General features: G+C 37.7%; 1 protein-coding gene across 1 annotated transcript; it reads right to left on the reverse strand.

Moving 5' to 3' along the window:
* Window positions 1–11,022: 11,022 nt before the first annotated feature.
* Window positions 11,023–11,920, reverse strand: LOC126035566 (uncharacterized). The gene is given in 2 exon segments (XM_049794206.1): window positions 11,023–11,383; window positions 11,386–11,920. Coding segments are annotated over 2 exon segments (849 nt in total). The 3' UTR covers window positions 11,023–11,069.
* Window positions 11,921–14,558: the final 2,638 nt, after the last annotated feature.

Genomic DNA, 14,558 nt, shown 5'->3' on the forward strand with positions numbered 1-14,558 from the left:
CGGTTTTTGCCTGTAGCGCTGAGCAATGCTGTGGCTTCTCTGGTTACCACGTCCCAGCATGCAAATACATGATGCCAGCTCATGCAACATGTGCTAAGCTACTGGCTGATTAAAGGTGTCACACAGGATTCAGCTGCATCACCTTCTTTCCTGCAGGTCTACACTTTTTCCTCTCATTCTTCCTCAATTTTATGAATGTAGAATTAAGGTTTGTGGGACATGAGCTGAATGCAAAGGTCTGATTCACCCAGTTCAACTGAGGGACTTAAATTAGGAGCATATTTGCTCTAGGCTACTTTAATAGTCTGTTAAGAAGGAGAGACATTTTCAGGGCGGGATTTAGGAGTGAGCTCAATAATGCTCTGGAAAGATTTTCCCTTTTCTCTTTCAAGAGGGAGCTAACAATGAATACATTCCTGATAATTTACATGGCCAGCTGCCTAGAGTTAGGTGAGATGAAACCAGCCAGAGTATAAATGCTAACAAGGCCAGCCCTAATCAACAGTCTAAGCAACATCCTTATTTTCCTAGCAGCCCCTCAGACCTGGCCTGTTTAACCTTTCTTTTGTCCTTAAATTATCATGTGCCAATGGCACTGTCCTTACTAGCAATTTGCAGGCTCCTACCCCACAATAATTCATCCTTCCTTTATAGAGGAGTTTGCAACAGCAAGCTACCTGGCATGTCCCAAGGTCCAAGCCTGCCTGCAGGCAGGTACTGCAGACCAGAGAGGATCCAAGCAGAGGTATGGAATGGGCTTGGGAGGCAGAACAGCAGCGAGCAGAGGGGAAAGAAGATGAGGTGCTGAGCTGAGGAGGTGAAAGACAGGAAGATGAAGAGAGGAAGATGAGGGGATGGTAGAAAGTCTTGGGTTAGGAGAATATGCGTCTGGGCTTTTGGGAGGAATGTAGAACCCCTAAATCCTAGCAGAGACCTGAGCTGTGTGAGGTCTGCCTCCGTGTGAACAACTGCACTTCACATCATCTTGTGCTCCAGCCCCTCCACCCTGTTACAGAATAGAGTCCAGCAGTAGTTCAAAAATGATTCATGAGATTCAGATGCTGATTTGGATTTGACCCCGTTGTGCCCCGATACTGAGAGATAAACTGTTTTGGAAGTACAGAAAAGGTGAAATATGAAGAAGCTAAAAAGAAGGAAGAAATGCAAAGCTGACTAAAAAGGAAAGGGGAATTACAGCTGATGTTCCCTGGATTCTGTAGGGATTTCTTTTTACTCTCTTGGCTAAGTATTTCCAGATCATATACCTAGCTGTCATTTTGTCAATATTTAATAATTGTTCACTAGTTGATACTAAGTGCATCTCACTAGCCTTCCACACTTTTGGGGTCAAAGAGAGCTTCCTATAGCTCCTGTCAGCTTTATTAGGTGTTGCCCACATTTTTTCTAGGAAAAGACTTCAATCTGCTGCAAAGCAAGTCCTGCAGTGGTTTGGGACTCTCTCTGTCCCACTGAAGCTTTTGTGCATGAATAAGTGCAGTGGATCTGGTGCACTCCTTTTAACTGCTGAGCCCACATTTGGGGCCATCATGTATCTCATTAGAGATAGACAGCATCTTTTAGCATTTTACATTTCAATGTTTTCTAGAAGACATTTTGCTTCATCCATAAAATGCCATGAAATTAATATCCTGACTTTATATGCCAGACTGGCTAATAGAAGAGGGAACAGGATCTAGCAATAGTGTAGGCTTTTGACTTAGAGGTTTCCTAGTTAGTCTCTGATCAAGTATTTTTGTCTATTATTAATCCACTATTAACCTTGTTGTGATACCAGCTTAATTTTATAAACATGCAACTAGAGGTGGGCCCAGTCCAGTCTAAATATTTGTGTGTACATTTGTGTGTTTATCTTTGCCTCTGTGTGTGAGGCTTATTTCCAAAGAATCCAAACCTGGATCCAAATCCAAAGTTCTCAGATGGTCCCTGTCACTGCAGAAGGCTAAACCAAAAGAGCTGAGCACAACTTTGAAGACATTTAGATTCTAAATCCTGATCCAAATGTCTTTAATTCCTTTCCTTCTCCCATCCCTTTAATCTAGATTAAAGATAAGATCTTGGGACCACAGGAAAAAAAAAAGATAATATCAACAGTTGATATTAATTGCCCTCTATCAATCCCTGAAGAGTTCTCAAAACGTTTAGACAATATGATGTAACAGCATTAATAAACTAAATGTGAGAAAGAAAAAAAGTTGGTAATTACAGGAAAGTTTAAACATCACATCAGATAAGTAAAAAAGACATCTAAATATAACAGATAAAAAAGATAAAACAGAAAGCATAGTAAAGAAAAAAAATCAAAATCAAAGCATTTCCTCAATGCCATAGTGTTACAAATATTCTGATAAGTTAATTTTTTTTTTTTGATCAAAAGGTAAAGATTGTAGAATATAAGGGTTTGAAGCTCGCAATAGTTATAGAAACCTAGGAACATACAAAATGTGCTGTAAGCAATCATAAAAAGAATAAGTATTGTCTTAGATTGGTTAACCATAGAAATTTAGATAGATTTGTTAGATTGTAGTGTTTTGTTTTAATGAACAAAGAGAGAGATCGTTATGGACCTTAGCTTTGTGGTTTAGAAACCCTACTTTGATCAAAAGACCAGTTAGTGGAATAGGTAAGATTAACCAATGAATGTTATAGTATAAGAATATTGATAAGGTGATGTAACTGGGGGCCAATCACTAGAAACGTTAAATTTAAGAATTAACATAGAATGTACTTTTATGTAAATCTAATACATGATGGCAAAATCGTACTGCGCAGAATCGTGTAAGAGAGGTCAACTATCGGACAAAGTGAGGAAGACTATGGAAGACCACCAGAGGGCTTATGAAGACCACCAGAGACTTCACTACGCCTGTGTAAAAGGACATTTACATATGCTAATGATCTTCCGGACAATTGATGATTATGCATGATATTTCCCAGGAATCTAGTGAATATGTATGACAAGTGTATATTTAACCTGCATGATTAAATCAGACAGGTGCACACACTAGGTGGAGTGATCCCCTGTGTGCCCAGCGCTGCAATAAAGGAGTGCCTGCTTCTTAACTTCTCATTGCTGTTAAGGAGTTTTATTCCGGATTTCGGCAACAGTTTTGGTGACCCAGATGGGACCTTGCGAGTGAGACTGGACGAGATCGAGTGTTGATCAAGCTCCGGCCGGTACCGAGGGATTCTCGGGGAGAACCATCGCTCTCGACTCATAAAGCTCCTCACAACGTTCCCTGGAGAAAGGTTAAGGCACTTCTTCTTTGAAACTTGTTTGGATAGCCTGCCCATAAGGCGCGGCGAAAGCTTTGCAGGGTTGGGGCTGAGAGGGTACCCGTTTGTGTAGAAGCCTAGGCGTCTGCCCGTAAGTCATAAGCGAAAGCTATTGCAGGGTTGGACAATTTTGGGAAACAAGGGAGCCTATATGCTATAGAGTTCTCAAAGGTAGTGCCTCCAACTGAGATTGGAAGTTTTAAAGTGTGAAGTACATTTTGCTGGTTAATAATCTTGCCAGGGGATATTGGTTATGACTCTTGCCTAGGGAACTCGGCTCTGTCTGTGCCCTAGACAAGTAGGTGGACTCCATTACCTGGCAACAATTGTTATTTGTATTCGTTGATACCTGGTATTTGATATATGCATTCAGTATTTGAAACTTTGTAGTCGATACTTGGCATTTGATACTTGGTTCGGTATTTGACATTTGATATTTGACATATCCAGTAGATATTTGGTATTGGATATAAACATAATGGCACTGGCCAAATTATTTAAGAATAAGAGTATGGGAAATTTATCTACTGATGGAAAGATACCGAAAACATCTCCGTTGGGATGTTTGTTGGCACATTGGGGTGAACTGCATGATGATTTACGTAAAAATCAAATGATTGAATATTGTAATCACTGGTGGCCCTTGTATGTTTTGGAAGATCAGGAAAAATGGCCAAGAAATGGAACTTTAAGTTATAATACTATATTACAGTTAATGTTATTTTGTAGAAGAAAGTAAATGGAATAAAGTGCCATATGTAGATTTTTTTCTTTCAAGTGAAAGTATCTGACAAGGACCGGAGGGGAGTCTCCCGGTAGAACCTCTGTTTACAGCTAAACTGGTAGAACAGAAAATTGAATTTGAATTGACACTAGAGTCACCTTTTCAGTTTTAAATACCTTAGAGGGAGAGTTAAGTTTTGAAGAAATTGGTGGTGGTGGTGCAACAAGTGAATAATAAACTAGACCTCTTTTTTTTAAAAAAAAATAAAAAAATCTTTAACAATGAAATTAGGAAAGCAATGGGTCACTCATCAGTTTTTGTATGTGACAAATTCTCTTAAACTCCTGCTAAGGAGAGATTTATTTGAGAATTTAGAAACTAAATTTTAAAATGGTGAGATTAAAATTCTAATTCCAGAAACTAAACATATCGAAGCAGTGGCTTTGTTGTTGCAGGACGGTCACCGAAAGCAGAGGATCATACCAGTCGAAGTAAATAATGCTGTAATTCCAGTCCTCTGGGCTGGGGAAGTTCCTGGTAAATCCAACAGAGCAGAGCCTGTGAGAATTGATTTAAAGCCAGGATTGAGTCTGGTAAGAATTAAACAATACCCCCTAAAACTGGAAAGTTGGAAAGGGTTAGTACCGATAATACAAAAATTTCTAAAGTAAAAATTGTTAATAGAATGTGAATCCAAATATAATACCCCAATTTTGCCTGTTAAAAAGGCTGATGGAAAAAATTACAGGCTGGTTCAAGACCTTAGAACAATAAATCAAATAGTACAAGATATTCATCCGGTACTAGCAAATCCTAATACTTTGTTAACAATCCTAACAGAGAAACAAGAATGGTTCACAGTGTTAGACTTAAAAGATGCCTTTTTCTGTATTCCCTTGGATCCTAATAGTCAAGAGCTTTTGCTTTTGAATGGAAAATCCTGGAAAAAAAAAAAATGCAATATACATGGACAGTCTTGCCTCAAGGCTTTAAGAACGGCCCTACCATTTTTTGGAAATCAATTGGCACAAGAATTAGAGATTTAGAAGAAAAAAATAATCAAGGAATCCTGTTGCAATATGTGGATGATTTATTAATTACAGCTGAGACGGAAGAACAATGCACAAAGTTAACTATTAACTTTTTGAACCTTTTGGGTATCAGTGGATATCGAATGTTAAAAGAAAAAAAGCCCAAATATCCCAGAGAGAAGTAACTTATTTGGGTTTTGAAATCCTGAAAGGACAGAGACAATTAGGAACTGAGAGAAAGGAGGCAATTTGTCATCTCCCTGAACCTAAGACTCTAAAAGAATTGTGAACATTTCTGGGAATGGTTGGATGGTGTCACCTGTGAATTGCAAATTATGACTTGCTGGTCCGACCTTTATACGAGCAGCTCAGAACCTCAAACAATGGATTTATAGATTGGAATGATGCCGGTAAAGTTGCTTTTAAACAACTAAAACAGGCTTTAATGGAGGCGCCAGCCCTAGGCCTGCCAGATCTCACAAAGACATTTGAACTCTTTACTCATGAAAGAAAGTATAGTTCCGGGTGTCCTGTTCCAATATCTGGGACCAAGTCGGCGAGCTGTGGCCTACTTCTTGAAACAATTAGACAATGTGAGTCTGGGATAGCCTGGTTGTCTGAGAGCCGTCGCTGCAACTGTGCTACTGATCCAGAAAGCTTGTAAGTTCACCTGAAGACAAAGGATTACTGTGTATGTTCCCCATATGATAACTACTGTGTTAAAACATAAAGGGGGCATTGGTTATCCCCTAATAGAATACTGAAATACCAAGTGGTGTTGCTGGAACAAGGTGATGTTTACTTAAAAACTACTACCATCGTTAACCCTGCTGTATTTTCAACAATTGATCAAGTTAAAGGAGAACTGGAACATGACTGCTTGCAGACAATCAAAGGAGTTTACTCCAGCCAACCGGATCTCTGAGATGCGCCACTGAAAGAAACAGATTGGGAACTATATACCGATGGAAACAGTTTCATCCATGAAAAAAACAAAAACAAACCACCCCATGTTTAACAAGATATACAATAACTACTACTGAAGAGGTAATTGAATTGTGAGCTTTGCCTTCAAAATCTGCCCAAAAGACTGAATTGATAGCTCTTACTTGAACACTGGAACTAAGTCAAGAAAAATGAGTCAACATTTGGACAGACGCAAAGTGCTTTTAGAGTAATACATATACATGGAACAATATGAAGAGGAAGAAGACTGTTATCTGCACAAGGAGCCACCATTCAACATACAGAACAAATACTGAAATTGTTAGAAGCCATCTGAAAACCAATAACAGTCACGATAATATACTGTAAAACACATCAGTTAAGTAAGACTGTTCCTGAAAGAGGTAACCGATTGGCTAATAAAGCTGCTAAAGAGGCTACAGAAAAAGACATCCTAACACTAGTTTCAGAGAAAAGTGTAAAATTGTCTAAAGAAACTCCAAATTATAATGAAAAAGATTAAGAATTAATTATTAAATTACAGACTAGCAAAATGAAACAGGATAAGCTATAACACTGATAAGTCAAATAATAGTCCCACCCATAATAATGAGAGAAATTGCCCTAGCTGAACATAACAAAGTATACTGGCGAACAGAAAGCAAAATATGACAAAGATTGTTTAAACAATTATAAGCAGATGTAAAATTTATATATAAAATTATCCCCAAATGAGTAATAAGATTATCTTTGGAATTATTAAATAAGGAATTATTTTTTTTTAAAAAGAATATTAACAAATTGATTTTATAGAATTGTCTTGAAAAAAGATATATCCTAGTTTTAGTTGATATTTTATTGAGTGGCCTGAGGCTTTCCCTTGTCGCACCAACAAAGCAAGAAAAGTAGTTAAAGTCTTGCTCAAAGAGATAATACCAAAATTCGGAGTGCCTGTAAGAATGTCATCTGACAATGGCCCTCATTTTATAACAAAGATTATGAGACAACTTGAACATAGCATTACCTATAGGCTAAGACTATCACACCCCATATAGACCACTAAAAAAAAAAAAAAAAAAAAAAAAGAAAAAAGAAAAAAAAAAAAAAGAACTATACCCTTAAACAACAGTTGAGCAAAATTTGTCAGGAAACCTCACTCACATTACCCATAAGAGTCTTATGTTTTGAGTATTTTGAGTACCTTTGAAGGTATGTTTTTAAAAGGGTGTTATGATTTCTTTAAGAAATTCTTTTTAAGAACTGTGTCAATATGTCTCCACAGCTCAACCCTTAGAATTAGACATAACAGCGCATCCCTTCTGACCAGGAGATTAATTTAGACAAACAGAAGAAATCACACATTTTAAATAAAACTGTATGAAAATTTGTACTTGTAACTCTTTTATAACCCCAAAATCCAAAAACTTTATCTAGTAGCTAAAGGTCTAAGATAAGGATATATGTATAGAAATTATAATAATATTTTAAATTATATTTGGCCTTTTTTTTAATAATGAAAAAATTTAACTTAGAATTGACAGTATTAAAGGACAGATAAAAAGTTTAAAGTTAACTGTTTGGGTGAATAGTGATAATATATGAGCTATTCACCTTTTTATGAAAGATTTATTATTATTAAAAACATGGAGTGTGTAGATACATTAGACTTTTAAATTATTCATGTTATATCTACATACCAAATGTGACAGATTATCTAAATCATCAGATGCACAGAATAAAACATGTAACTCAAAACAATAGAGAATTAAGATCAAACGTTAGAAAATTCTTAACTAAATAAAATATTTTAAAACTTTAATTTTTTTTTTTCTGATTGAATGGTTAACTGAGCTTTTATAAAATATAATTTTACTAGTTATTATCATTGTTATAATCTGTGTCGCTTTTAGCTGCCTTAAGCTGTGACACGATCTATATTGAGATGAAGATACTAAAGTTAGTTTTAAACAAAAGAAAGGATACAATTTGTGTGATTTGTCTAATTTTTTTAAAAAAGAAAATAATTCGTAAAATTATAATCATCCAAGCTGTTACAAGACAGCAAGATGGACAAGCAATCCCAGAATTTGTAATTAGTAAAATTATAGTGAAAGTATTGAAATTATTTTCAAAACTTTCAAAGGGGGGAAATGTTACAAATATTCTGATAAGTTAAAATTTTATATAAGCTGGGTTTGATCAAAAGGTAAAGATTGTAGAATATAGGGGTTTGAAGCTCGCAATAGTTATAGAAACCTAGGAACATACAAAATGTGCTGTAAGCAATCATAAAAAGAATAAGTATTGTCTTAGATCGGTTAACCATAGAAATTTAGATAGATTTGTTAGATTGTAGTGTTTTGTTTTAATGAACAAAGAGAGAGATCGTTATGGACCTTAGCTTTGTGGTTTAGAAACCCTACTTTGATCAAAAGACCAGTTAGTGGAATAGGTAAGATTAACCAATGAATGTTATAGTATAAGAATATTGATAAGGTGATGTAACTGGGGGCCAATCACTAGAAACGTTAAATTTAAGAATTAACATAGAATGTACTTTTATGTAAATCTAATACATGATGGCAAAATCGTACTGCGCAGAATCGTGTAAGAGAGGTCAACTATCGGACAAAGTGAGGAAGACTATGGAAGACCACCAGAGGGCTTATGAAGACCACCAGAGACTTCACTACGCCTGCGTAAAAGGACATTTACATATGCTAATGATCTTTCGGACAATTGATGATTATGCATGATATTTCCCAGGAATCTAGTGAATATGTATGACAAGTGTATATTTAACCTGCATGATTAAATCAGACAGGTGCACACACTAGGTGGAGTGATCCCCTGTGTGCCCAGCACTGCAATAAAGGAGTGCCTGCTTCTTAACTTCTCATTGCTGTTAAGGAGTTTTATTCCAGATTTCGGTAACAATAGGTGTCACATGAATTAAATAACTAATGCCTTTCCAAAAAGAAAACATCATTAAAAGCCTGGAAGAATTGAGTTCTGAATTAATTCTTTATCGACAGTCAAAGCACTTCCCCTTCCCTTCCATCCCAGCATTTTTCCTAAGGCGTCTTGCTTGACCCATTAAAAACATGTAATTGTCATAAACAAAAAATAAAGTTCTTACCATTAACAGAAGATTAAAACTTTGTAACAAGTAGCGTGGAGTAATCAAACCTTAAGTCAAGAGTACATTCAAGGTCTGAAAGATGCTCTATAAATATGAATATATGGAATTTATTGATTTTATTATTACCATTATTGTGTGAGTCAGCACAGGCAGGATGCAGGAGCAACCACAAAACCATGGCTGAAATGCAACAAGTAAATTTATTTTTGTTACCTCGCCAACTGGGGGATCCCCGAAGCAGCACCTGGGCAGAGGCACACAAGCGGGGACGCAGGCACCGTGGAGCTTGGTTCATGCTAAAGGATCACTGAAACTGCTGTTTGCTCCTGTTTTTCAGGGATTTGCGCAGGTGTAGTTTACCACTGTGCTTTGATCTTTCCCACAGCAGGGTAGGAATCTCAAGCAGGTTCGATAGAGTGCCTCTGAGTCTATCACAGTCCTATGTTATCCAAACACGGACGTTCTACTTGTCAAGCACACAAGACTAAACAATGATTAGTATGATGTATGTGTTTTTCTACACCCCAGCTGTAAGTCACTTGAGCGTGTTTACAATCCTCCTCGTCAATTTTTCATTATTTTCCCACAATTATGTACTGTTTGCTAGTCAGTTTTATTTATTAAGTGTCAGTTACTAGCAGATTTGTTTGATTTAAAGGTAAAATAGTTGTTAATTCTTTATGGCAGTTCTGCAAAGCAATAGAACCCAAATTTTTACCAAAAAGATCCTAGTGAGTGCAATTTGCAAAAGCTTATGGTGGGTTAGCTTAACCCAACTTTTTGGACAATAAAGTGAGTCATACATGATTCTTCTTTAACTGGACTTGAATGGACAGATGTCTTAAAACCACCTTTATTCCCTGCATACAAGACATTGGGGCAGGTGGCTGTCCAGCATCCTCTGCCCAGCACTCCCTTCTCACTTCTGCTGGAACCTCCTCACCTTCTTTCTTACTGCTTTACATCTGCTGATTTTCTTCTCTTTCATCAGTCATTTCTAACAAAAGTGAAACAGTGGGGTTTAATATACTTCACTCTAGGGTAACAAGTATATTTTTTTCTATGTTTTTGCTTGCATTTTCTTATAAGAAGTTACATTTCAATGCAGCCCTACAATATTTTCATTAAGATGAAATACTGGGGGCATTTCCATTGAGATGAAGGATATGTCACAATTTTAAGACTGTTTCTCATGTGGTTCTTCAGTGACATATGGGTTTTTTCCTGAAAAAAAATCCAAACACAATAAAGGGAATTGGCCTGGGGGAAATGCCACTGAGATACTGTTAAGAAGTCTGACTTAAAGCCAAGTAGCATTTGCAGAGCGAATGCTCAGTCTACCCATTGTGCTTACAGCCTCAGGGGGCTGAGAATAATACTCTATGAGATTTTAACAAAAGTGTGGTAAAAATATTTTGGTATAGCTGCCTCAGTTTCTGAAATCAGACACCTTAGTTTTTAATTTAATTTATACTCTGTTTCTTTAACATAAGTTTTTATTTCTATGTTAACACTGCATTATTATGCATTTGAAGAAGAGCTGTGAAGAGAGTGCAACCTGCCTGTTGGAGCGGCGGAGGAATGCACGTAAGTCGACCCAATATGAGTGATAGAAGTGATTCAACTTTATTCGCGCAGCTAGCTCATATTTATACAGTTTGCGATAATTATGCCTACTAGTCCTAATATGATTGGTACATTGCTAATGTTTATTCATTACTAAAACACACCCACTTGTGGCTGGCAGCTATGTGTGTTCAGTAACTTTCTCATGAGAACTTCTTCAAAAATTACTTGTGAAGTTATGCCAAGGTCACACTGTTTTTACCTTTCTCCCGATAACGGCAAGACCAGCTGTTGTTTTTCTCCTGCTATCAGTAAGGCCAGCTATTCTCGGCCAAGGCCTAATCTTGTTGCTCAAACTGACATTCTTTCACACAGAACTCTGCTCGCACAACTTTTCCACAGGCTCATGTCCCTTTTCAGCAAGCCAGCTCCCAACAATTCCCCCTTTTTCTTTTTGTGCGAGTAGAGCTTGGTGTGTCAGCTTTGAGACTCCTTTCATCATGCACCCATATGCAATTTTAACTATTATACAGATTAATATCAATATACCCAACCACCGTAAGGCTTCCTTAATCAATGACATTAGCCATGGTGTTATCCCGCCGAATATTGATTGTAACACCCCATCAAACCAATTAATTTCTTGTTGGATTTTTTGTGTATTTTTTTTAACCAATTTATCTGTTTGTGAATAGATTGAGAATGATCACTTAAATTAAAGCAACACATCCCCTCAACATCTTCACACCCATGTCCTTGTGCCAGCAATAGAAAATCAATAGCTGCTCTATTTTGTAACACTGCATGTCTTAAACTTGACATGTCCTGCATCATCTCTTCAAGGACCTCTGACGTGGCCCTAGCCTGCTTTACCGACCAACAAGCGAGTTTATTCAATTGATTCAAAGCACGAGCTGTCCCTACACTTGGGAACATAGATGCAAAAATTCTAGTTGTAACTGACCATAATTCAACATTATCATCACAATTTTGACTAAGTTGAGCTATACTCCTTTTGCTTCTGGGTGAGGATCGTAATATTTTAAGCCAATTCCGGTGTGTTAATGTAAGTAAGGCCAATTTACCAATATAACAAGGTCCTCCAAGAGGATTCTTTGGGATTCCGCCCCATGCTCTATCTCCACAAATCAAAAATATTCCAGGCGGTAAAGCTTTAGCCGAACCTTTTACTCTCAATATTTCATTGGCATTATTCATACTCCATCCATAGGCTCCAAATGTTGTAGTTTTATTAAATTTGCCACAATAATGATTAATATCGAAACTCGTACTGTAAGGAGAAACAATTGTACCACTAGCTCCATTTATAAATGGATTGTCATCCCAACCAATTCGACTACTCTTTCCTAACCAGCGTGCCATGTGCATTGCTTGTACAGTGAATTTATTAAAGTTACCAAAAGAGATGCAAGTACGAGTTGTATTCTCATGTGTACCATTGTCAATTGCTTCAGAGCCCAAAAGGTCTAGTTGCTGTGGATCCCAGGGTAGAGTATGATTTAATTGCATAATTAAACAAGCTGATTGACTTGCTACATCTATTCCATTACAACTTTTGCTATTATCTATCCATCCTAGAAAGTCAGAAGAGTCTAAATGAGGGTAACCTATCAAGCATGTTTTAAAGGGTTCTGTTGCAGTTGCCAAACTCAAACAAAAATCAGTCTGTCCCGTCCTATTTGCCCACGCTATCCAGACGTTTGTCTGACCCGGTACTGGAACCGCTTTTAGTGGAACAAGAAGGGCGAACAGTAGTGGGAGCAGGCGCAGCTTTGGTCCATCTAGACGGCACCCATTGAGGTCCTGTAGGAGTAATAACACACATATAACCTTTCCCCATATATCGTACTTCAACGGGTCCCTTCCATTCACCCGTTGCCAAATCCCTATAATACACCTTCATTGGTTGCTTTTGTTCTAAAGTAGCAACTCCTGAATGAACTTTGACTGGTGGCTCATCATTCTCCCCAAATATACATAGGTAATTCATAACAAATAATGTTTTAGCCAACTTTTCCTGAACATCACACACATCTTTAAATTTCTGCAAATATTCTTTCAATGTCTGGTTAACCCGTTCTACAATAGCCTGTCCTGTGGGAGAGTGTGGAATGCCTGTAATATGCGTCACCCCCCATTGTTGACAAAATTTTCTGATCTTTTCACCAGCATACGCTGGTCCATTGTCCGTCTTTAATTTCTGAGGCACTCCCATGACAGCAAAACTACTTGTCAAATGTCGGACAACATGCAGCGCCTTTTCCCCGGCTTGTGCCGTTGCCCAGATAAATCGACTGAATGTATCTACAGTCACATGCACATATTTCAAACGACCAAACTCAGATACATGGGTAACGTCCATTTGCCAAAGTTCGTTTGGGCCCAGTCCGCGTGGGTTAACTCCAGTCCCTAAACCTGGTCCATGATGACTACACTCAGGGCACGCTCTCACGATTCCTCGGGCTTCTTCGATTGTAATACTAAATTGCTTATATAAACCTCTTGCATTTTGATGAAATACGTTGTGAGTTTCTTTGGCTTTTACAAAGTCATTCATAGGTACAGTCACGGTAACTAATTGGTCAGCTTTATCATTTCCTTCTCCCAGTCCTTCCTTCCACATGTGACTTCTAATGTGAATAACTGCATAGCTTTTCTGTCTCTGTCGTAATGCCGATTGTAATTGACGAAACAATTCAAATAGGCGAGAATTCTTGATGTCTTTGATCTTCGCATCTTCAATCCTTTCCAAAACTCCAGCAACATATAATGAGTCTGTCACAAAATTCAATTCTGTATCATGCCATTGTAGAGCTGCCCACACCACTGCTGCTAATTCCAGTGTTTGCAGTGAGTCTCCTGGCACTGCTGCAAGGATATGATGATACCATTGATTATCTTGAAGCCATGTAATTGCTGCTGTACGTGACCTTTTTCCAGCATCGGTAAATACAGTAACTGCGTCTGACAATGGTCTCTCACTTCGTTTTGATGGCATTATCCATGTATTTTGACTGACCCATTGCAGGACTGGTGCTTTAATTGAATCAATAGTTATATCATTTGCTGTTGACAATAGACTCATTTGTAAGTCCTCTGACTGTCGCAAACACCACTCTAAATTTTCCCTTTTAATAGGTATTCTGATAATTCCCGGCTCCGATCCAGTAATTTGTAATATTCTTGTCCTTCCTTTCATAATTAGTTCTGCTAAAGTCTCTAATTTCCTCTCAATCGTTTTTTGTGGTTGCAATCGTGTAAACAACCATTCCAACACTCGGACCTTCTCCCCCTTTTTCTTTTTGCACTGGGTCAGTGCACCAATTAATTGAGACGGTCCATGTATAATCGTTAAATCGACAGGAATACGCGGATCTCGACGATCTACCCACCTTTGTGTAATTTGTTCGACAATTGCCTTGATAACTTCCTGTTGTCTGGAAGAAAGGTGTACAGGTTTCGCTGGATCTGTTCCTTGTAATAATGGCCTAAGTTCTTCTAATTGTTCATTTGGTATACCCACTACTGGTCGCAACCATTGTAGGTCTCCCATCAATTTCTGTACATCGTTTAATGTCCGTAGTTCAGTGTGCAGGGTTAACTTTTGAGGGCGAATTTGAGATTCTGAAATGTTCCAGCCGAGGTACTTCCAAGGCGAAACCCTCTGTATTTTTTCTGGAGCAATGACTAAACCTTCCTTTCTTAAAGCCTGCGATAAAAATTGCTCTTGTTGTTTTGTAAAACAGTCCTTTTGAGCTATCAGGATATCATCCATATAATGATAAATAAACGCTGTCGGCCAGGCCTCCCGGACAGGACGTAATGCATTGTCCAC

The sequence above is a fragment of the Accipiter gentilis genome, chromosome W (genome assembly GCF_929443795.1).
Source record: "Accipiter gentilis chromosome W, bAccGen1.1, whole genome shotgun sequence".
NCBI classification, from domain to species: domain Eukaryota; kingdom Metazoa; phylum Chordata; class Aves; order Accipitriformes; family Accipitridae; genus Astur; species Astur gentilis.